At 41.9% G+C, this 24,404-nt stretch overlaps 1 protein-coding gene across 12 annotated transcripts in view; it reads right to left on the reverse strand.

Annotated features, from left to right (window-relative positions):
* The window catches only part of NEO1 (neogenin 1), a 516,517-nt gene that overhangs the window by 28,708 nt on the left and 463,405 nt on the right, over positions 1-24,404 (reverse strand). For 7 of the 12 annotated variants that reach the window (XM_073363103.1, XM_073363105.1, XM_073363098.1 and 4 more), the window contains exons 19-23: positions 22,913-23,020; positions 19,271-19,465; positions 18,543-18,575; positions 4,558-4,626; positions 2,271-2,418 (exon numbers count right to left, since the gene is read on the reverse strand). In XM_073363103.1, the coding sequence (XP_073219204.1) occupies positions 2,271-2,418; positions 4,558-4,626; positions 18,543-18,575; positions 19,271-19,465; positions 22,913-23,020 (553 nt within the window). The remainder of the gene's footprint in view (positions 1-2,270; positions 2,419-4,557; positions 4,627-18,542; positions 18,576-19,270; positions 19,466-22,912; positions 23,021-24,404) is intronic. The other 5 variants (XM_073363101.1, XM_073363099.1, XM_073363095.1 and 2 more) reach the window with 3 other exon arrangements.

The following is a 24,404-nucleotide window of genomic DNA, read 5'->3' on the forward strand; positions in this document are numbered from 1 at the left end:
GACAATCCTAGAATCATAGAAGATTAGGGTTGGAAGAGACCTCAGGAGGTCATCTAGTCCAACCCCCTGCTCAAAGCAGGACCAACTCCAACTAAATCATCCCAGCCAGGGCTTTGTCAAGCCGGGCCTTAAAAACCTCTAAGGATAGAGATTCCACCACCTCCCTAGGTAACTCATTCCAGTGCTTCACTACTCTCCTAGTTTTTTCTAATATCCAACCTAGACCTCCCCCACTGCAACTTGAGACCATTGCTTCTTGTTCTGTCATCTGCCACCACTGAGAACAACCTAGCTCCATCCTCTTTGGAATCCCTCTTCAGGTAGCTGAAGGCTGCTATCAAATCCCCCCTCACTCTTCTCTTCTGCAGCGTAACTAACCCCAGTTCCTTCAGCCTCTCCTCATAAGTCATGTGCCCCAGCCCCCTAATCATTTTTGTTGCCCTCTGCTGGACTCTCTCCAACTTGTCCACATCTTTTCTGTAGTGGGGGGCCCAAAACTGGACACAGTACTCCAGGTGTGGCCTCACCAGTGCCAAATAGAGGGAAATAATCACTTCCCTTGACCTTGGCAATGCTCCTACTAATACAGCCCAATATGCCATTAGCCTTCTTGGCAACAAGGGCACACTGCTGACTCATATCCAGCTTCTTGTCCACTGTAATCCTCAGGTCCTTTTCTGCAGAAAGGACAAGACTAATAATAGAACCAAGCAACTTTTGCATCTAAATCTTTCATACAAAGACTCAGATGAATTACACTAAATGACAGGTTTCAGAGTAGCAGCTGTGTCCCCAGCCAGACACCTGGGAAAGAATTCTCTATAGTAACTCAGAGCCCCCCCTCTCTGGTATCCCATCTCTAACAACTGGGGATATTTGCTAATAGCAGTTGTGGATGGGTCCTATGCCATCGTTGGCAGTCTCATCATCCCATACCCTCCATAAACTTATCAAGCTCAGTCTTTGCCTCTCCCTACTCTCCTCAGGAGGCTGTTCCAGAACTTCACTCCTCTGATGGTTAGACCCTTCATCTAATTTCAAGCTTAAACTTATTGATGGCCAGTTTAACACCTCTTCCTCCCTGATGTTTATTCCTCTGATGTATTTATAGACAGCAATCATATCTCCCCTCATCCTTCGTTTTCTTAGGCTAAACAAGCCAAGTTCTGTAAGTCTCCTCTCGTAACATAGGTTTTCAATTCCTCTGATCATCCTAGTAGCCCTTCTCTGCATCTATTACAGTCTGAATTAATCTTTCTTAAACATGGGACAGAATTGCCCACAATACTTCAGATGTGGTCTCACCAGTGCCTTGTATAATAGTAATAACACTTCCCTATCTCCTGCTTTGAGCAGGGGGTTGGACTAGATGACCTTCTGGGGTCCCTTCCAACCCTGATATTCTATGATTCTATGATCTCTACTGGAAATACCTCACCTGATGCATCCTAAAATTGAATTAGCCATTTTCACGGCCATTCCACATTAGTGGCTCATAGTCATACTGTGATAGACCAACATACCTAGGTCTTTGTCCTTCTCTGTCACTTCCAACTGATACATCCCCAGTTTATAGCAAAAATTCTTGATATTAGTCCCTAAGTGCATGACCTTGCACTTTGCCCTATTAAATTTCATCCCATTTTTATTAGTCCAGTTTTCAAGGTTGTCCAAATCTTCTTTTATGATATTCTGGTCTTCCTCCATACTGGAAATATCTCCCAGCTCTGTCACCTGCAAATTTTATTAGCACACTTCCACTTTTTGTCACGTCATTAATGAACATGTTAAATAAGATCAGTCCCAAGACCAATCTATTTAGTTTAAAGTGAATTAATTCAAGATCACTTGAACCAAGATTGTCCTCTACAATGAGTTCTTCTCTAAGGGCCTTGTTACTTACCAGTACTAAATCTAAAATGGCATCACCTTTTGTTGGAGTAAGATATTTAACTCTTTCATCAGTGAAGCCAAGGAAACAGCCATCCTTAAACAGCTAGTGTTAGTGGCGCAGACCTATATAATAATTAACTGACTTAAATTCAACCCACATAAGACACGATTGATATTGATAGGTAAGGACAAAGAAAATGCATGAATGGCTGAGGGTTGTGCCAACACTTTCAGATGGAATATTTTTTAAGCCTTTGCCAGTACTAACTGCAATTGTGAGGTCATAATGGAGACATCACTACTCTTGCAGTCATAGATGCAGCTATTAAGTAACTGAATAAATGGAGAAAACCAGAACGGAGTAAAGCACATCTTACTTTTTCTGGTGAGAGGTGGTGCGACGAGTGCAGAAGACAGCAACAATCACCACTATCACAATGGTGATCACTCCAACAGATACTATTATGACTAGAAGCATGTTGCTATCCAGGGGGGATGTGGGGCTTCCATGAGGACTGTTACTGCCTGTAGGGGAGGCGGGGGAAGAGGGGGGAAGAGGAAAGCACTTGTTATACAAAACCTTTACTTGAGAAAAAGCTCCCCACTACAGGAGGAAAAAAGGAATCAACAGTGATGGGGAGCCTGAAGAAAGTACACAGTGTCAGACAGAAACTAATCTTGGCTCAGCTGGTGCATTTCACATTAAGTACTCTCTCTCTTATCTTTTGTTATTTAAACATTTGCACATCACCACCTGATTATGGCCTGTACAATTATCCTTTTCTCCTATATAACATTTTGATGATCTATTTCTAAATGATAGACCATTAAAAATTACGTAATGATACCTACAGTTGCTGTGAAAACCATTAAGGTGTGGTGAGACAATCAACTATATCACAACAAAGAGGTTCAATATGTCAGAGGCTGGCATAGTTAACCTGCAAAGCAACAATGAGTCTTCACACTGAAGTGTATCTGCATGAGCACTTCTGATTAAAAAAAAAAGAATACTGATATAAAAATCAATTGGTTAAGTCCTATTTGTACTGAAAACATGGAAACAGGATACTATGCCAAAAGAGAGGCACAGGGTGTGCTTATATATAATGACACCTGATCAACTGCTCCCCATAGCAATCTCTAAAGAGTCTCCAAGGGAACAACAAACATGCTCATTACATGTCACTGGACCAACTAATGTAAGAATTCTTATCACCTGACGGTATCTCCCTCTGAGGCCACACAAGTTCACCCATTCTGCTACTGTTGTTGAGGATGCATGGATGGGTCCCTTCAGATATTAGGGCAAGAGGACAGAAGCCCACTGGAACACACACTCCAATACCCTAATAGTCTGGGGCTGTAAAAGTGCCACCTGCAGGGGCCTTCCCATTACCTATTCAAGCCTCAGTTTCCTCATCTGTAAAATGGGGATAATGATACTGACCTTCCTTTGTAAAGAGCTTTGAGATGCACTGGTGACAAGTGCTATAAAGAGCTACAGATTATTATTATTACTTAACTCCCTATTCAGTTACCCCCTTCTTGCACCATGTGTCTCCAATGTTCAGATAGTCTTCTGTCATATGAATAAACTCATTCTCCCTTCCTTCCCCTGGAACTTTGGAAGTATTGGAATCTGGAGTTTGTGGCCCAGGTTACCCCTGTTTCTGTAGTGGGTCTGACCTGGATCCTTAAACTTGGGCAAAAGTTTACTTCTGGATGTGAATTTTGTGGCATCGCTAATTAAAACAAAATAAAAATAACAATCAAGCACACAAATTACATATTTGTTCAAAGAAATGGTAGTTTCCTGGGCATGGCTCAGAAATGTAGGTTTCAAAGTAAAATATAAACCTTTAATTTCAAATACCTTCCATAATTTAAAAAAAAAATCCATCTCAGCATGCTGCTTCCAGAGAACAGCACTGTGCTACTAGCAGCTATCTTCTTTCACAGTCCAAGCCTCTAGGACTTTGGGGAATTGTACTTTGCTGTCTCTAGAAAGGTGTGTGGTGGACAGTGAAAGGGAAGAAGGGCCTGAAAACACATCCAGGAAAGCTGACAAGTATGCAGTGAAAAGGACCCTGCTGGAACTAAAGGGTATCAGGCATTCCTTTGGACACAGTAACCACACTTAATACACTACTGGTATTCTATAATGAAAATGTTTCTTTAAAATAAGATACATTTTATGCAGCTTTAACCAGTGGTACCTGAGTGCAAGACTTTCATGATACTAAATGCAAATGAGAGGAAGGTTTAAGAGCAAGACTTTTTTCTCCTTGACCCTATTATGTTCTATACAATTAATTGTACACTGGTACCTAGTGGCAGTGGTTTTAAAGTAGGCTGGGAAAATGTTTGGTGACATAATTGAAATCTGGTGCATATAAACATTTTTGTTCCCATTTGTTTTTTCATGGCGGACAAAGATATTATAGTAGCATGCTAAATTATTTTCCCAGTCTTACTTGTGAACTGCTAATATCAAATGGTTCATAAAAGGGGAAAACTGCAATTATTGGAAAAGATGTCTTCAGGGCTGTAAATAATAGCTTCATATTTTAGGAGACATATCACATCATACACCATTATACCAAGACATACTGAATTTCAACCTAATAGGTCTCTGCTGAAATGCTTTATAAAGGGCCTTACCACTCATGGGTGGTTTGTAGTCAGGTCCTATATCCAATGGCCGACTTCCTTTTCCTGCGGACCCTAATGCTGGGAAAAAAAACCCACATTAATAAATATCAATTATGTGATAAACTTTCTTCATCTCCTAGCTATTCATTTCCAAAACCTGTATCATCTTGGATCTATTTTGTACAAGTTTTGTTTTTATATGGACATGAATAGCAAATACACTCCACCAGAGATGTTCCCAACAAGTTCAGCAAACTCTGAATACCTCCAAACACAGAAACAGTTCAGAAGGGCTACCACCTAATAGGTGGATATCGCTTTTCTTAGTAAGTTGGGCTTTTTTCCTTTTTATTACATTTTTAAAATATCAATAACAAGAAATGATCATTTGTAACCATGATAACCACTAGATTGATACAAGTAACTTCCTAGATGCTTACATTTGGGGTAATATCTACTTGGGCATCACTGAACAATAGCATATACAACAACATGCTAAGTTCCTTTTCCTAGCCCCAGAATTACAAGCCAGCTTAGGAGACAGAAACACATAAACAATGGGAATGTATCTTAGACATAGTCAGTCTTTGCTTATCCATACAAGCTTGCAAGGCAATTTTTTGGGGGTCTCTGTCGTGCCCCCCAGAAAGTGACACTGCAGTCAGAAAAATCTTTTTAGTGGATGTTAAGAGAACAAGTCTAGCAGCTTCTGGTCTGTCTTTCAGAGACAACACACCTAAAAATTACTTAAAGTTCTGGACAGAGCAGTGTGATTAGAGGATGACAATGGAGGTACATCTATTTGTCAGCTGGTTCATTAAGCCAAATAACATATCCACTTCAAGAATCTGAACTACTGTTACCTAGTTCATAGATACTGAATACAACTGACCTAATAATTAGAGTGCAGCTCTCTTTTTATTTTACCATATGTTCACTATTATTATAACTCAGAACTAATTTAGGCAATCTGCAGCAGCAGCACGACACGTGGAGTCACAAGTTCAAATCTAGTGTCAGTGCCCGTACTGAGTTAGCAGAACCTTTCTAGCAGAGAAGATACAACAAAGACAAGTGCAAGAAAAAAAAATCAAATGCACGGCTACAAAATGGGTAATATCTGGCTAGGTGGTAGTAGTGCTGGAAAGGATCTGGGGGTTACAGTGGATATGACTGAATGAGAGTCAACAAAGTGATGCAGCTGCAAAAAATGCTAATATTCCGGGGAGTATTTACAGTGGTGTCATATATAAGAAATGGGAGGTAACTGATCCACTCTACTTGGGACTGATGAAGCCTTGGCTGGATTTCTGTGTACAATTTTGGGTACCACACTTTAAAAAAAGATGTGGACAAATTGGAGAGAGTCCACAGGAGAGAGAAAAAAAGAAGTGATAAAAGGTTTAGAACACCTGGTCTGTAAGGAAAGATTTAAAAAACTGGGTATGTTTAATCCAGAAAAAAAAGACAACTATGGAGGGAAAAAAGTCTTCAAATATGTTAAGGGCTGTTATAAAGAGGACAGTGATCAATTGTTCTCCTTGACCCCAGAAGGTAGGATAAGTAGTAATGGGGTCAATCTGCAGCAAGGGAGATTTAGGCAATTATGACGATACAAAATTATGACAATACAAAATTGCTGTTATGCCAAAGTTAGAATAGAAATGGGTAGCAACACACACACTTACTTTTGTATTTATACACCTATATATATATAATTATAGTTAGAAATATGACAGATATTGCAATCCCATGCAATATCTTTGGGAAGCATACTGTATTAAGTTTATGTTTCACTGTGGGCCAGGGACTGTATGCAACTCCAAGTGGGAGAGTTATTACAGCTTTTCTAGAAGCCAAAAACAGTAGGGGGTGATTAAGTTGAATCCCCTAGGTGGAAAATACATCTAGAGAGGTACCCCACCTGGGGGAGGACTGCACATACAGGTTCAAACTGGATTTTCCAGAGACTAACAGACAAAGGGCTTTTGGCATAACAACACTGTGTTTAAGCTGACTCAGGCCTCCTTTCTGATCCAGCAAACAGACAGGACTTTTTGTCCTAAGGCAGCCCCCAATCCTTGTCAAAAGTTTGGAAAGATTTTGGCCTACTAAGGTCCCTATGACTGATGGGGTGACCTTTGGTAAGCTTCTAATATGCATCTAGGAAGTTTTACTACTTTTATGTTTTCTCTGTAACCTTAAGAATAAAGGTGCTGCTTAGAAAGAGCTGTGTGGTAACTTGTAACTGGTGCATAGCTCTTGGAGAGAAGGCAAAGCACAGGCACTGGACTTTAGGCAGAATGGCTAGCTGGGGATATCACAGTGTAAGGCAGGGAACTGTGCAGCCTTAAATGCCCTAGAGTCAGGAGGGAGAGACACGTGACACTGGGAGCCAGAACCCTCCATCAAGGGGTGTATGTGCCCTCCAGGAACCACAGAGGGGGAATACAGATGCAGTTACCTTGAAACTTTGACACCCAAAACCCTACAATTCTGCAGTCATGAAAGAAGGCTTATAAAGTTAAGACATCATCCTGATTAAGATGGGAAGTTGAAAAAGCAATAAAAATTATCATAGAGATATAATGGAAATGGAGAAGTTGACAGCAATCTCTATAAATTAGCAGTTATGCAATACAGACAATCGATAAGGGAAGCTAAAGACATTAATGAAAAATACAGAAAATACACTAGATTAAAGACAGTAAGAAGGAATTTGTTAAATACATGAGGAATAAAAGAAATCCTAACACTTGTGTAGGTACATTGCTAGATAAGAATGGTAAAATTGTCAATGAAGAAAGGGTAGATATGTTTAGTAGATATTTCTGTTCTGTATTTGGAAAGAAGCTGGATGAAATATTCACATTTTACAATGATAATGAAATACAGTAATAGACAAAATGTTAAGCAGCAAGTACTGAAGGTAAACAGTTTTAAATCTGCAGGACCAGATAACTTGCAATTAAGAGTTTTGAAAGAATTGGCCAAGGAGTTCTCTTACCCATCGATGTTGGTATTTAACAGATATTGGAACACAGGGGAAGCATCAGAGGACTAGAAAAAAAGCTAATATGCCAGTATTTTAAAAGGGTAAATGGGATGGCCTGGGTTACTTTAGTCTGGTAATATCTGGATATTGAACCAGATATTGAAACCAGGCAAAATCATGGAAAGGCTGATATGGAATGGAATCACTAAAGAATTAAAAGATGGTAGCATAATTCATGCCTACTTTTATGGAAAATGGGTCTTGTCAAACTTGATACAGTTTTTTGGATCGGATTATGAATTTGGATGACAAAGGGTAATTGTGCAGACATAATATACATAGACTTCTGTAAGGTATTTTACTTAGGGTATGTCTACACTACGAAATTAGGTCGATTTTATAGAAGTCGATTTTTAAAAATCCATTTTATACAGTCAAAAGTGTATGTCTCCACTATGCGCATTAAGTCGGCGGAGTGCGTCCTCAGTACTGTGGCTAGCATCAACTCACGGAGTGTTGCACTGGGGGAAGCTATCCCAGAGTTCCCGCAGTCTCTGCTGCCCACTGGAATTCTGGGTTAAGCTCCCAATGCCTGATGGGGAAAAAACATTGTTGCAAGTGGTTTTGGGTACATGTCGTCAATCTCCCCTTCCTCCGTCCCTCCGTGAAAGCAACTACACACAATCATTTTGTGCCTTTTTTCCTGGGTTACCCATACAGACACCATAGCATGGCAAGCATGGAGCCCGCTCAGCTCACTGCTACTGTTGCGAGCATTGTAAACACCTCAAGCATTATACTGCAGTATGTGCAGAACGAGGATGATTGTGAGGAGGATATGGGCACAGACGTTCCAATTGTCACATCCTGTGCTTTCAGGAACATCATTGCGGCAGTGGGGCTAGTTGTTACAGTGGAACGCTGATTCTGGGCCTGGCAAACAAGCACAGACTGGTGGGACTGCATATTCTTGCGGGTATGGGATGATTCCCAGTGGCTGCAAAACTTTTGCATGCGTAAGGCCACTTTCCTGGAACTCTGTGAGTTGCTTTCCCCTGCCCTGAAGTGCAGGAATACCAAGATGAGAGCTGCCCTGACAGTTGAGAAGCGAGTGGCGATAGTCCTGTGGAAGCTTGCAATGCCTGACTGCTACCGGTCAGTCGGGAATCAATTTGGAGTGGGCAAATCTACTGTGGGGACAGCTGTGATTCAAGTAGCCAATGCAATCACTGATGTTCTGCTATCAAGGGTAGTGACTCTGAGAAATGTGCAGGTCATAGTGGATGACTTTGCTGCAATGGGTTTCCCTAACTGTGGTGGGGCAATAGACAGAACGCATATCCCTAACTTGGCACCGGACCACCTTGCCAACCAGTACATAAACTGCAAGGGGTTCTTCTCAATGGTGCTGCAAGCACTGGTGGATCACAAGGGACGTTTCACCGACATCAACGTGGGATGGCCGGGAAAGGTGCATGACGCTTGCATCTTTAGGAACTCCGGGCTGTTTGAGCAGCTGCAAGAAGGGACTTACTTCCCAGACCAGAAAATTACTGTTGGGGATGTTAAAATGCCAAGAGTTATCCTTGGAGACCCAGCCTACCCCTTGCTCCCATGGCTCATGAAGCAATACACAGGCAGTCTGGACAGTAGTAAGGAGCAGTTCAACTATAGTCTGAGCAAGTGCAGAATGGTGGCAGAATGTGCCTTTGGATGTTTAAAAGCTCGCTGGCACTGTTTGCTGACTAGGTTAGACCACAGCGCAACCAATATTCTCATTGTTATTACTGTTTGCTATGTGCTCCATAATATCTGTGAGACTAAGGGGGAGATGTTTATGGTGGGGTGGGATGTTGAGGCAAATTGCCTCAGTGCCAATTTTGAACAGCCAGACACCAGGGCGATTAGAAGAGCACAGGTAGGGGTGCTGAACTTCAGAGAGGTTTTGAAAACGAGTTTCATGACTGGCCAGGTTATGGTGTGACAGTTGTGTGTGTTTCTCCTTGATGCAAACCCGCCCCCTTTGTTAATTTTAATTCCCTGTGAGCCAACCACCCTCCCCCCTTCGATCACAGCTGGCAAAGGAAATAAAGTCACTATTGTTTTGAAACTATGCATTCTTTCTTTATTAATTAAAAAAAAAAGGGAGATAACTGATAAGGTAACCTGGGTGGGGTGGGGGAGGAGGGAATGACAAGGACACATTGCTTATTGTAGCCACACTACAAATCAAAACCGTTTGAATAACAGCTTTCTGTTGCTTGGGCCATCCTCTGGAGTGGAGTGGCTGGGTGCCCGGAGCCTCTCCCCCCGCGTTCTTGGGTGTCTGGGTGAGGAGGATATGGAACCTGGGGAGGAGGGCAGGTGGTTGTACAGTGGATGCAGCGGCGGTCTGTGCTTTTGTTGGCTTTCCTGCAGCTACACCAGATGCCTGAGCATCTGCTCCCCCATTAGCTTCAGCATTCCATCCTGCCTCTTCTCATCGCGCTCACTTAATGCTTTTCTGGACTCTGCCACTGAATGCCTCCATGCATTCAGCTGTGCACTATGAGTGCAGGAGGACTGCATGAGCTCGGAAAACATGTCATCACGAGTACGTTTTTTTCGCCTTCTAATCTGCAATAACCTCAGGAACGGAGATGATAGGGGGAGCATAGAAACATTTTCACCTGCAGGGGGATAAAAAGGGAGAGTAAAATTTAAGATGATACATTTCTGAGAACAAAAGGGAGACTCTTTCACAGTGAATCAAGCAATTCACGGCAGACAGCACATGTGCTTTAGGTACAAGGTTGCATTTTGCCTTTTATATTGAGCGCCTGCTGGTATGGTCACACATCACACACGGCTGGGCAACAGAATTCAGTTTCCAGGCAGCCATGGTAAATGGGTTTGGCTTTTAACGCCTTCATAACATGTGGGAATGTTTTCGAACTGCAGCGTCCTCCTTTCCCATAGCAAGCAATGCCGGTTGGGTTTGCCATTTAAAAGGAGGGGCTGAGGTTTTCGGCTGGATGTGCGGCACACCCCTCCCTCCACCCCTCAGCGTGGCTATTTGGGATGTTCCCTTCACCCCTCCCCCTGCCGCATGGCTATGGGATGATCCCTTTTAGCCAAGCGCAAACAGCCCAGCATGAACAGGGTCCTTTTACTGTTTCCTTCCAAAAATTCCCATATTTCAACCAGGTGACCATGAATGATATCACTCTCCTGAGGTGAACACAGAAAGATAAAGACCAAATGTTGCTCGAATGAGACCAAAACCCAGGACCATTCGCTACCATACTTTGTGCTGCAGTGATTCCAGACTACTTGCTACTAGCTTGGCTTGGTAAAGTGTCCTACTGTGGACGACGAAATAAGGCAGCCCTCCTCAAAAACCTTCTGCAAAGGTTTTCAGAGTACCTCCAGGAGAGCTTCAAGGAGATGTCCCTGGAGGATTCCCGCTCCATCCCCAGACACATTAACAGACTTTTCCAGTAGCTGTACTGGCAGCGAATGCATCCCAAGTCTTCAGGGCAAATCAAACATTAAACACTATTGCTTTTAAACCCTGTACTGTAGTTACAAATGTGCACTCACCAGAGATGCCTTCTCTGCCTTCAGGGTCAGGGATCGTGCCTTGGGAGGGTATTGGCTCCAGGGTGATGAAAAGGTCCTGGCTGCTGGGGAGAATGGATTCACCCTTGCCTGTTGTGCATTCTCCTCCTCCTCAACAAAATGCTCCTCCGTGTTGCGTGAGACTCCCCCCTTGCAGGTGTCCAAGGACAGTAGTGGTAGGGTCTCCCCCTAGAATGCCATGCAGCTGATCATAGAAGCAGTATGTATGGGGCTCTGACCCAGAGCGACCGTTTGCCTCCTTTGTCTTTTGGTAGGCTTGCCTGAGCTCCTTGACTTTCACACGGCACTTCTGTGTGTCCCTGTTGTAGCCTCTGTCCACCATGCCCTGTGAGATTTTGGCATATATATTAGCATTTCTTCTTTTTGATTGGAGTTCTGCCTGCACAGATTCTTCTCCCCATACAGCGATCAGATCCAGTGTCTCCCGCTAGCTCCATGCTGGAGCTCATTTGTGATTCTGGAGGGACTGCATGGTCACCTGTGCTGCTGAGTTCGCCATGCTGCCCAAACAGGAAATGAAATTCAAAAGTTCCCGGGGCTTTTCCTGTGTATCTGGCTAGTGCATTGGAGTTCAAAGTGCTGTCCAGAGCGGCCACATTGGAGCACTCTGGGATAGCTCCCGGAGGCCAATAACGTCAATTTGCGTCCACACTACCCCAGATTCTACCCAGCAAGGTTGATTTTAGTGCTACTCCCCTTGCTGGAGAGGAGTACAGAAGTTGATTTTAGGTCGACGGAACGGGGTTGCTTGCGTAGACGCATTCATTATAAAATCGACCTAATTCAGCTAAATTCGACCTAACTCTGTAGTGTAGACCAGGGCTTAGTACTGAACAACATTCTGATTAAAACGAGCAATACACAAAACCAATGTGGCACACGCTAAATGGATTAAAAACTGATTAACAGATAGATATTAAAAACTTGTAATGTAAATCATAGAATCATAGGACTGGAAGGGACCTCAAGAGGTCATCTAGTCCAGTCCCCTGCACTCATGGCAGGACTAGGTATTTTCTAGACCATTCCTGACAGATGTTTGTCTAACCTGCTCTTAAAAATCTCCAAAGATGGAGATTCCACATCCTCACTGGGCAATTTATTCCAGTGCTTAAGTACCCTGACAGTTGGGAAGTTTTTCCTAATGTTCAACCTAAATCTCCCGTGCCGCATTTTAAGCCTATTGCTTCTTGTTCTATCCTCAGAGGTTAAGAAGAACAAATTTTCCTCCTCCTCGTTTTAACAACCTTTTATATACTTGAAAACTGTTACGTCCCCTCTCAGTCTTCTCTTTTACAGACTAAACAAACACAATTTTTTCAATCTTCCCTCATAGGTCATGTTTTCTAGACCTTTAATCATTTTTGTTGCTCTTCTCTGGACTTTCTCCAATTTGTCCACATCTTTCCTGAAATGTAGCACCCAAAACGGGACACAATACTCCAGGTGAGGCCTAATCAGTGTGGAATAGAGTGGAAGAACTACTTCTTGTGTCTTGATTACAACATTCCTGCTAATACATCCCAGAATGATGTTCGCTTTTTTTGTAACACTGTTATACTGTTTTCTCATATTTAGCTTGTGGTCCACTATGATCTCCAGATCCCTTTCAGCAGTATTCCTTCCTAGGCAGTCATTTCCCATTTTGTTTGTGTGCAACTGATTGTTCCTTCCTAAATGGAATACTTTGCATTTGTTCTTATTGAATTTCGTCCTATTTACTTCAGACCATTTCTCCAGTTTGTCCAGATCATTTTGAATTTTAATCCTATACTCCAAAGCACTTGCAACCCCTCCCAACTTGGTACCATCCGCAAACTTTATAAGTGTACTCTCTGTGCCATTATCTAAATCATTGATGAAGATATTGAACAGAACTGGACCCAGAACTGATCCCTATAGTACCCCACTTGTTATGCTCTTGCCGCATGACTGAACCACTAATCACTACTCTCTGGAAATGGTTTTCCCTCCAGTTTTGCACCCACCTTATAGTAGCTCCATCTAGGTTGCATTTCCCTAGTTTGTTTATGAGAAGGTCACGGGAGACAGTATCAAAAGTTTACTGAAGTCAAAGATCATTATCCAAAGTGGGTGTTTTTAGTGAGGTCCTGCAATAAACTGTTCTTATTGCAATATCATCAAACATCATTATCAATGGTCTGAAAGAATATATAAATTCATTGCTGATAAAGTTTGTAGATGACATAAAAACTGGCAGAGTGGTAAATAATAAGGAAAGGTTAGTTCTACAGAGCAAAGTGGATCAGTCGGTAAGCTGGGCTCACCTGATCAATATGTATTTTATTTAACACAGCCAAGTGCAAGAGTATACATTTAGGAACAAAATTTTCAAAAGTGCCTATGTGTAACTTAAGAGGTAAAGTCAAATGTTCAAAAATGACTTAGGCACTTCGCAGGCTACATGTCACAAACAGCCAGTGAGACTTGGTTTCCTAAGTCACTTTTGAAAACTTGACCTTGCATGTTATGTCATTTAGGCACTTTTGAAAAATTCACCCCATTCCTGGAATACTGTGTCCAGTTCCGGTGGACACACTTTGAAATTATTAATTGGAAAGGGTTAACAAAAGCACCACAAGAATGAGAGGTCTTGGTACCTGCCTTACAGGGACGACTAAAGACATTTCATTTATTTAGTTTAGCCAAGAGAAGATGTCTTGGATTGGGACTTGGGCCAGAAAAGCTGCTGCTTTGAACGGTCAAGATAGCAGCAGGGGGAATGCCTGCCTGCTCATCACACATACGAATACAGGAGGTGATCCAGGACGACATTCTTTGGGATGAAACCGGTAGGCCTTTCATCCTGTCTGCTATTGCCACAAAGAGCTGCCCAGATTTGGTCCTCTCAGAGTAGAAGGCCAGGGCACATCTAACATCCAAAAAATGGAGATGCCGCTCCTCTGCACTCCTATGCCCTTTTGGGAAGAAAACTGGCAGGAAAATAGCCTGGTTACTGTGAAACTGTGAGACCACCTTTGGAAGGAATGCTGGGTGGGGGCACAGTTGAACTTTGTCCTTAAAGAACACTGTATATGGGAGTTCTGATGTAAAGGCCCTTAATCCTTTGAGGAGGTGGATGGCCATTTCATGAGAAGACCAATTTACTGTTCACCGGAGGGTGGAAGACTGAGATTGCCGCTAAATGCACCTTGATCAATGAAAAGGCCAGACTTTGTGCTGGAATACCTGCTCCATCTGAAACAACAGACTGGAGGGATGACAGAGTTGGTGAGAGATCTCACTGGCAGGACCACATCAAGGAACACTTCCACTTGGCTAGGTAAGTTGCTCTAGTCGACAGTTTCCTACTACCTAGCAAGACCTGACTGACTTGTTCTGAACAGGCCTGTTTCTTCAGGTTCAACCATGGAGCTTTCATGCAGTTGGGTGAAGGACCCAGATGTTTGGGTGGAGTATATGGCCATGGTCTTGCGAGATCAGGGCCAGGCAGGGTGGAAGTGGCAGCAGGGGCACCAGTAACATGTCCAGCAGTGTCCCTCTCATTGGCTGCTGTGACACAAGGGACCTGAGAGGAGGGTGAAAGTACAAAAATTCATGTCGCTTGGCAGGCACATAGTACTTCTCTGCCCTCTTTCAGGTGGGAGGAAGAGAAGATGGGGTATGCCACAGGGATCTGACCAGACCCATTATGGCTTCATTGACAGGTAGGTCCTCCTTTGACGGGGCTATCATGGCCAAAGTCTCAATGAGGCTATGTGAGGACTCTTTAAGAACCCCCACCCTCCAGCTCTAGGTTAAAAGCCATTCTTTTTAAAAGCTCATGGTGGGCTCTAAAGTCAGCCTGTGGCATCAAGCTGCTAGGTCCTGAGATAGCTTCGTCTGGGGAGGAGGAGGAGGAAGCCTGTACCAGCAAGGGGCCCTCCTCTTCTTCTTCAGCCCTAACTATGTCCCCCCAGGCCTAAGTCCTGTGTGTCAGTACTGGCTCTGTATCAAAGTCCGGGTCTGGTGCCAGATTGTGAGTTGGAGGAGCCCTCCTCTCGGACACTACCGTGATCACGCTAGCACTGCGATAATGGCCCGGCATCAACAAATGGTCCCGCACTGGACTCAATGGCATCTGCGATCAGAAATGAGTCGATGGTGCCGCTAGCATGCAGTGGAGGAGTAGCCTGATGTGAGTTGTACTCTGCTGCACTCCCCTTGTTTGTCCTTCCTTAGTACCGGGAAGCATCCCCTCTTGGACCATTGCTCCTTATTCTTCTTTCTTGGTACCGGAGATGGAGAATGGTGACGAGAAGCATGCGGTGCCAGAGTTACTCTTCGCATCAAAGCCGAGGTGCTCGTAGCTGAGTGCAATCGGCTTGGCTTTGATGCCGGTTTAGGTGCAGCTTCCATTAGGATAGCCTTTAGTCTAGCCTCCCTGTCCTTCTTTCTATGAGGCTTGAAATCCTGAAAGATTTGGCAACGCTGTCATATATGCGCCTTTCCCAGACACTTTATATAGCTGGAGTGTGGCTTGCTCACTGGCATACACCTGCTGCAGGAGACGCAGGGTTTGAAGCCTGGAGACGGGGGCATGCTCTAAGCTAAGGGCGGGGGGGGGGAGGTCTAACTATATACACTAATTCTATCTAATTAAGTACACTACTACATGAAATTAAGACTAATATAACTAATCTAGAGAATAACAGGAAAAAAAAACAACTGAATGAATGCCTTGCCAAAGCAAGAGGAGCTGTTCTAGCGACTGTCACGGGTGTTAAGAAGGAAGTGAGAGGGTGAAGGGCAGGCCGGTCCCCTTATACCAGTGCGTAAGCATGAAGCACCAGAGGGCACTCGAGCTGACCTGATGGATACCACTGAGGGTAAAATCTCCAGCAACTGTGCATGTGATGTGTGCACACCTAACGTGGAATGGACACAAGCAAGCACTCAAAGAACTAAATGTTCTTCTGATGTTCAATCACATGTTGGCGTGTCTATAGCTCAACCACAATTTATGGGCTTGCTGCAGTGACAACCGAGTGAAATTCTATGACTTGTGTTATGCATCGAGAGATCAGACTGGATGATCATAATGGTCCTTAATGGCCTTAAAATCTATTAATCTAGATCCCTTTTGCATAGTGACTCTCAGTCAGTCTGGCAAATATCTAATTCCTAGAATGAGGGATTGATAGATTATTCTTTCAACTCTTCCCAGTTTTCACATCTCACGCTACCTTGACAACAGTTCTATCTGCAAGATGCTGAATCTGATCATCCTCTCGCAGCAGTTTTACACCATTGTAATTCAGAGGAGAAATGGGCCCACTAGCCTAAGGATTGCAAGCAATTGTCCTTCTCCAAAACTGATCATCACTGCAGCAAGAATTAGAATAAATGTCTCTATTTTCAACATAACACTATGAACTAGCTAGTGTACATGTCCCATCTTTGGTCCTAGAGGATGTGTACCAGCCTGTCTGCAGAGAGCTGTACTGGAAGTTAAGTATTGAGGTTCTCTGTTGACCTCTTCAGTAAGGATTGGTAGAAATAAAATTTGCATGTAATCCTTAAAGACTTTCCAGTGTTAATAGGTCAGTTTTTTTAGGCTAGCTGTCTTGGGAGTGCCCCATAAGTATATGCAAAAAGAAAAGGAGTACTTATGGCACCTTAGAGACTTAGAGTACTCCTTTTCTTTTATGCTCAAATAAATTTGTTAGTCTCTAAGGTGCCACAAGTACTCCTTTTCTTTTTGCAAATACAGACGAACACGGCTGCTACTCTGAAAACTTACCTTTTGTTACTGTAGGTTAGCTCTACTGTGTACTACACACATTTCCTTTTGTCCTGGTACCTGACCAATGTGCAACACACAGATAGCTTCAACAGGGAACCTGTTCTACTGTGTGCCAACACCTGTGCTATGAGGAAGGAGAGTGGAGGGGCAAAGTATTGTACTATGTACGTAAGGAGGAACACTATGGGAAAAAGATTTGAAAATATATTCTGAGATAACATACCCATCAATATGTGGCTACAGCAGAAATAAGAACCAGAGAGGTTAGTGATTCAGTCCACTCACTGTGGGCTGGTTTGTTCCCTATACTCTCCAGTGCTTTTTCCATCACTTCTCAAGAGACACTATTCCACAGTCTAACAGATCTTGTTGTCAGGAAGTTTTTTCTGCTATTCAGCCTATGCTTTCCTTTTCTTCATTTCACCCATTGCTCCTAGCTTGTCAGCTCTTCAAAGCCCTATTATATTTACAGGAATTATAAAATAAATGTCTCCTGCTCTTCATATATGCATTTTTGAATTAAAAGTTCTATGCAATTATGAACACTAACAAAATGTTACTGTGATAAAACTTTCCTCCCTTAGGATGCTCATGCTGTATTAAGGACATGAAGACAGTTATGTGCAGAACTGAGGTTAGAAAAGCAGTGCAAAAGGGACAGTGCAGCAACTTTTAAATAAAACACAAAGTTTCAGTCTTTCCCATCCCTTTGGGATAGAGACTGGGATAGCAGCCAGGGTTTTTGCAACCAAAGGCTGGATAAGAATTTGTTCCTAAGCTGCCCTCAGTCATTACTGTTTGGTTTGGAACAGGTAAAATAAACAGTGTTTACAAAATATTTCTCAGTAATGGATTTAAAAAGATATTTATAACGTGGAACACATTTTTGCTTTAATCGTATGCCTAAATTCTTTGCTTGTATCCCTTTAAACTCTTTTCTCCCCAAACACTAAAATACATTTCTCTCCCTATTAGTGGGATGTTTACCTTATTTGATAGAAAGCAAAATTAGCCCTAAAAATTCACCACAGACCCCAACTCCACACAGCAAGCTCAAAGCTACCATTTGTCAAGTTAGTAAGCTTAAAGTTTTTGGTGGCTAAAGTTGTTGCATTCCTAGCAGAGACTGATCTCTACATGAGCCGATCGGCAGACTCTTTCATGCAGAAAGCTGAACAAGACTAAGGCTACTTTTATTTACTGCAAACAATAATAATAGATGTAGAGCTGACAAAACAGCACTTGTGCTAATCCAGCAAGTGTTCTTTGGTCTTCTACCCCTCTGTGCTGAGATCCAGGGTTCACCAGTCAGAGCTCTACTTGAATATCACCTAATCCAAATCCATTTTAACAGAATGATTCAGGGCTGGCATAACCCACTTCTCCCCTCATGTGACATCTGACTATGGAGATCACTTTACATTCCTGACACCCAAACCACAAATAAAATCTCTAGTTCCTCTGCTAATAAAAACTCCACAAGAGCTCGCTCAGTTACATTTAGAGCAGCTGATGTGTGTTTCATTTAACAAGTGCAATTGCAGGTGGAAAAGAAACACAGTAGTGTGTGAAAGAGATGGAATAAAGGAGAAAGAATATCCACTTATTTACCTTGATCATTAGGCATTTTATCTGAGGATTCAGCTACCAGGACAAGCACAGGGGAGTAAAAAAACAAGAGAAAGATCACCAGGCCTGAAGGAGTGACAGACAGTATTCAAAGAACTTCACACAGCAGAAAAAAACTAGTTAGAGATTTAAACTTCCATTTTTAAAGACAAAAACTCACATAGAAACAATACTGCTAGATATTAAAACGACATCTTTTTTACATATTTTCAAATGTCTTGTTCATTCCTATCCTTTCACCAGTTACCCATGAACAAGCATCTCTTGATTAAAGAGGCAGTTATGTCATACTTGTTCACGTTATATCATCCATGACATTAACATGTAATTGTTCACAGACCAATAAGAACTTATTTGCAAATCCTGCTGCGTGCACTGTTGGGCAGACGCAACACACTGCACCTGAAGTCTTTAGGTAACTAGAAGTCAGTTTTTCTGAAGTTCACTTACGGCACTGACCATGTAATAATGGCTTGGTGATATATGGGCCAATAATTAATTTAAAATTAATCTCCACAAACATATGGGTTTAAACTAGTTTATGCATTTGTTTCCAGCCAAGAGCTGCTAGAAGAATGAAGAGAAAACATCTTCCCTAATCAAACTTCATCTTCTCCTCCGCAGCCCATATCCAATAGAGAACTGATGCTGCCAGTTGCTTTTCCTAGAGGTATTTTAGGAAATGCTGGAGAACATACATGAGACTTTACCTTTGGGTGTTCTGAACTGTACTGCCTCCGACATAGGCCCCATGCCCTTGGAGTTGCGGGCCTGGATTTTGAAATAATATGGCGTATCAAGGGTTAACTCTTGGATCTGGTGTGTCAATCTGTTTCCCACCACAGGTTCGATGACCCAATCATGTATTTCTGCATTCACATCTGTGCTGTAGTAAATGATGTATCCTGTTCAAAGGTACCAATAAGATAAAATTTATGCACTAAAAGGTGGGATTTTTGTTGCTCCTTAAATGACTCCAGAGCACAAGTCCTATTGACTTTAGATGGAATTGGTGCTCTTAAACCACCGAGGGGCTTTCGAGAACCACAATCTCCTTTGTTTCAATATATAAACATTAATTTAAATATTAGATACACATCCCATGGGAAATTTTAAACCATTGTATTATATCATAAAGTATAACAATGCCACTTAAAATATCAAAATGATCTTACATTTAGTTATAGAGAATTCCATTATTTCCACCTTCTTTTCCAATCATATGAAAACAATGTAAAATTATAATTTGATGACTATTATAAGAATGTTCCCTCAAATATTAGCAGTTTAGAGAAAAATGATAGCTTTAAAATTAAAAAAAAATATAAGTAGTTAAAACTTTTTGCTATCTCTCAGTTTATATTAACAATGAAAAACGTCAACCTCAAGACAATTGCATATTGCCTGTAAAGATATGTTAAATCAACATAATATTTTATTGAATATACTGTATGTATGGCACCATGATGAACTGGCAAAATGATTATGATATATATTTAATGACAGTGAATGGGAGAAACAATATCATCAAATAAGCACTCACTGACAAATACAGGGCTAAACATCAGTAGCCCTATGCACCTGCACAAGGGGACATCTGATGTCTCCTTTGTCCCTTGCATGGGCTACCTGTACCATGGATAGAAGAGTGGAAGGGGCTGCACACTCTGCAGAGCTGTAACTTCCTCTCCCATGCAGGTGGGTGGCACCCACCTCTATTCCCTGGGCTGATCCCATGCAATGGAGCTATGATCTGCCCTAAGCAGCATGTAAAGTGGCAGTCAAACCCAGAGATTAATGCAATTCAAGACAATTCTCTTTACTTTTTGTCTCAATTAATTGGTTGGTATTTTCAATATATTGTACAACAAAGGCCTGTAGAACCCAGAAATTGCACTTCTTAATGTTTATTTACTTCAAGTTATGTTAAAAAACATTATTTTGGTTGCAAATAAGCCAGTAGAAATTAGGGAATGTTACAAATAAAGTTGCCTGTGTAACCTTAATTCACCCCTCTTGTGTGTATGCATTATGATACAGTCTTTAATGACATGATCACATACAGTTTTTCCACAGGACCCTGTCTCCCTCAGTGTACAGAAAGGCCAGTACTCACTTTGTGAGCTGTTTAGTATCTTGTTTTCTATTCAATCCACCAGAGGGCAGTCTGTTCACATGTTCCTGTAAAATGTGGAACTGGCATAGGACTGACATATAAAGGGAATTGTAATGCTTCACAGAATGCAATAATTTTATCAGATTCCCTTTTACAGTGTGATTATGAAACATTTTAAAATCATTCTGCTGTGATCGCTGCACATTCAAACAATAATAAAGCTTAGTCTTGTAAAATTCTACTTAATCCAGGTGAGCAAACACATCATTTTTAGACTTTTGTGCCTGGATTTTCATGACAATTTTGGATTAAAAATCTAAGTTTGTCTCCTTCTTTTTCACATACACATATATGAACACTTGGTGGGGTGGTATAAAGATTTTATTGGCATGGATTTGAGATGGCTGCATAATTTGCAAGTGATTAAACATGGAGTAACTGATTTTCAGACTCAGACCAGTTCAGGTTTAAAGTCCACTAGTACAGTATGAAAGCTAGAAACAGAAGACTTGCACTATTGCAAAGAGGAGAGTCTCATCTTTTCAAAAAAGATACACAACCCTTGTTTCTTGCTGTCCAAGGACTCGTTATCAGACCAAATTATACATAAGACATTTTTAAAAGAAGTTACTGAAGTGGATGTTACAATTTTCCTTTCCCTCAGAGTTCTGTTCAGTTGGACTCTCCATTCCAAAGGTTTCTAAAACAACACCCTTAGGCTTCCCCATTTTTATGGCTCTAGGCAGGAAGTACATTTTACTGGCATACATCATACACTGTTTGAATCCTGCCTTGTTGTCAGAGTCAGTCAGAGCACAGAATCAATCCCTCGACCCCAACCACCAACTAAATAACCTGCCTATGCAATACAGAAGACGTGGGGTGGATGGGGAGCCGAAAGTAGGCAAACATATGGCAAATCTACCTAAAACAACTACAAAAGCAACTTTGAACCAGACAACTGGAATGGCTGCTAAAAAGCAAAGGGCACTCCACACATAGTCCTGAAGCCTGCAGCTAACCAGCTTCAGTGCTGAACAATCCAATCCATGAGCGGGGGGGGGGGGGGGGGGGCACTCGCACAACCCAGAAAACCCAGAAGGGCATGGCTCTTCTAGATGGGCCTGAGCCAAGCAGCAGCACATGCAGATCCCGTAAGTGGGGATATGCTGTTGCACTTCTCAAAGACAAACCTTTATATACACCACACCATCATGTACTCTCTATCTGTGTGTATTCTCTGCTGTGTGCACTATTGTAGCCACGCTGGCCCCAGTACAGTAGAGAGACAAGGTGGGTGAGGTAATATCTTTTATTGGACCAACTTCAGTTGCTGACAGAGACAAGGCTTTTGAGCTACACAGAGCTGAAGAAGAGCTATTACCTCACCACCTTGTCTCTGGATATATAGCTGTTCATCTTTACATGCCTCTATATTTTCATCCACATTTACAAAATTGAATTCTACATTATTTTATGAATATTGGGGGGATATTTTATTTTCTCCCTTCCCTTCTTTTGTCTGCATGAAGTTCAAAGGTATAGAAACAACCACGCAGATCCAACGTGCAATCCAGAGCAGCTGGCTCCAATGGTCTACAGGGTACAGATATACCCAGTTGTGCTCCTAGGCCACTTATGAATTGCCTTGAACGCAGGAAAATCCTCCAGCACCTACACAAATTGGGTCTAAGTCCACTTTGTACCAGAGGAACATGCTAGAGAATTGGGCCAAAGAGTCTCTTGCACAAAACTCTTAAGGGACCGTCTAACTGCAGATGTGTTTCTCTGAAAGTTTGCTACTAGGATTGCATAAGCCGGTGAAGATGGTGATTTCTACAGTATTTAAAATGATAATCTAACCTTTCATGAAAATTTTACATGATCCAAACTCCTATTTTACAATGATCTATACTTCATATGGAGATCAGCAATACCAATGCCTCTAAAGAGCAGAGCAGCAGTGGGCTGAAAACTTCAGAGTTGCATTTATTTTTTATACTTAACTCATTTCCAGCAGATGTAAAAGTAAACAGTTAATTTGAGCTACATGAGAAGATTCATAAATAACAAGATAAACATCCTGGATGGGTTTGTGATTAACAAAGAGGAGAGTAGGGCATTATCTATGGTGTCTAATCTGCTGTTGATTAGATATTTTCCATCTACCCTCCCAAGCTCAGTATACCAAAAATAAGTACACAGAATCACTTCAGAGAGTGCACACAAACGGCACCTGTAATTTTGCCATTGGCTTCAGATGGAGGCTGCCAGTTTACAATTATGGTCCTAGGTTTTCCCTCTTTGCTCACCACAGTCACATCTTTTGGTGGAGACGTAGGAACTGCAAAAAAACCCCAAACATTCATTAGAAGCATGTAAGTGATCTCACTGAACGCATGTAAATGATCTCATAAGCATCCTTTTAAACTTGCTTTGCCGCAGAAGTATGGGTGCCCAGCAACAGAAACCCAGTATGTTTAATCGCAAGGTAAATCTAGCATTCTAGGGCAGCCGTTTTAATGATTTACTCCCTTAAAATGGCAAATGCCATATGGTGCATAATATTTCCTTTCCTTAAGGAGATATCTATTTCTACAGTCCAACAGATGCTGTGAATCATGACTAGATAAACAACGTGTCTCTTCAATGTTTGTCTTTTTTTTTTTTTTTTTTTTAAACAGACAATATATTTGTAGAAGCAAAGCTACTAGTTGAGAGTACTGACTGGTAATCACAATAGTTTAACATTCCTGAAATCCCATCAACCTGAGAAGACACCATTCCATATTTTGTTTTTTACATACATAAAATTTATCTCTACAGAAAAATGTTTGCTCTGGGGCTGAGATCTTGCAACGGCAATTTTCCACCATGAACACATTTGAAGCACCATGGTAAACTCCTAGAGGGTTTTAATTGTAACCTCTGAGAGACCCTTCACTTTGACTACAGGTTTCTGGATGGCTTGCAAGGAAGTCTGCATCTACTGAGGTGTTTTCTCTCTTGCTCTCTGCTAACCGAGGTTTATTTGAACTCTGGAAACAGTTATAATGAACACATGGCCCTTTTGTTCTTTTTAGTAGCTTGAGGCAGAAGTCTTCTCCCCACCGTTCCTCCTGCACAGAAATGAGGATATGATACAGGCCTTTTACCTCCGTAAAAGGCTTAAATGTGTGCATCAGAATCTTACTGTGAACTGAAATACCCAGATGGGGCTCAGATTAATGACAATGAAATGCATAGAGCCGATGTCTCCAAAGGTGCAATTGAATAACCAGCTATGCCTTGGAACTATAACACTATAAAAAACAGACTTCTAATTATGTAATTTTTAGCAAACTATATCTGCCATGGAAACTGAATTCAGTAACAGTCCTAATTAGTGTTGTCACAGTGCTTTTCCTGTTCAAAGTGCTTTATGTATGTTACCTACTGGTGATTAATCCTCCTGTCATCCCCTGTGTTAGGTTACTAAGTATTATTATCCCCACTGTAGAGATGGGGGAAGTGAGGCTCAAAGATTAGTGACTACTGCCCCAATTCAACAAACCACCAAAGATGTTCAAGTGCTCTACGGAATACGGATGAACTTAAGCTAAGCACGAATCAACCTTAGATAAGGCTAGGATGAGCAAACCAGGAACACCGTCAAGACTAGAACTCAGGAGGTTTCCGTTTTCCAGGCCTGTGTTTGAACTACAACAAGAAGTTACTCATCTTGTGCA

Source organism: Lepidochelys kempii, chromosome 10, assembly GCF_965140265.1.
Source record: "Lepidochelys kempii isolate rLepKem1 chromosome 10, rLepKem1.hap2, whole genome shotgun sequence".
Taxonomy (NCBI): Eukaryota; Metazoa; Chordata; order Testudines; family Cheloniidae; genus Lepidochelys; species Lepidochelys kempii.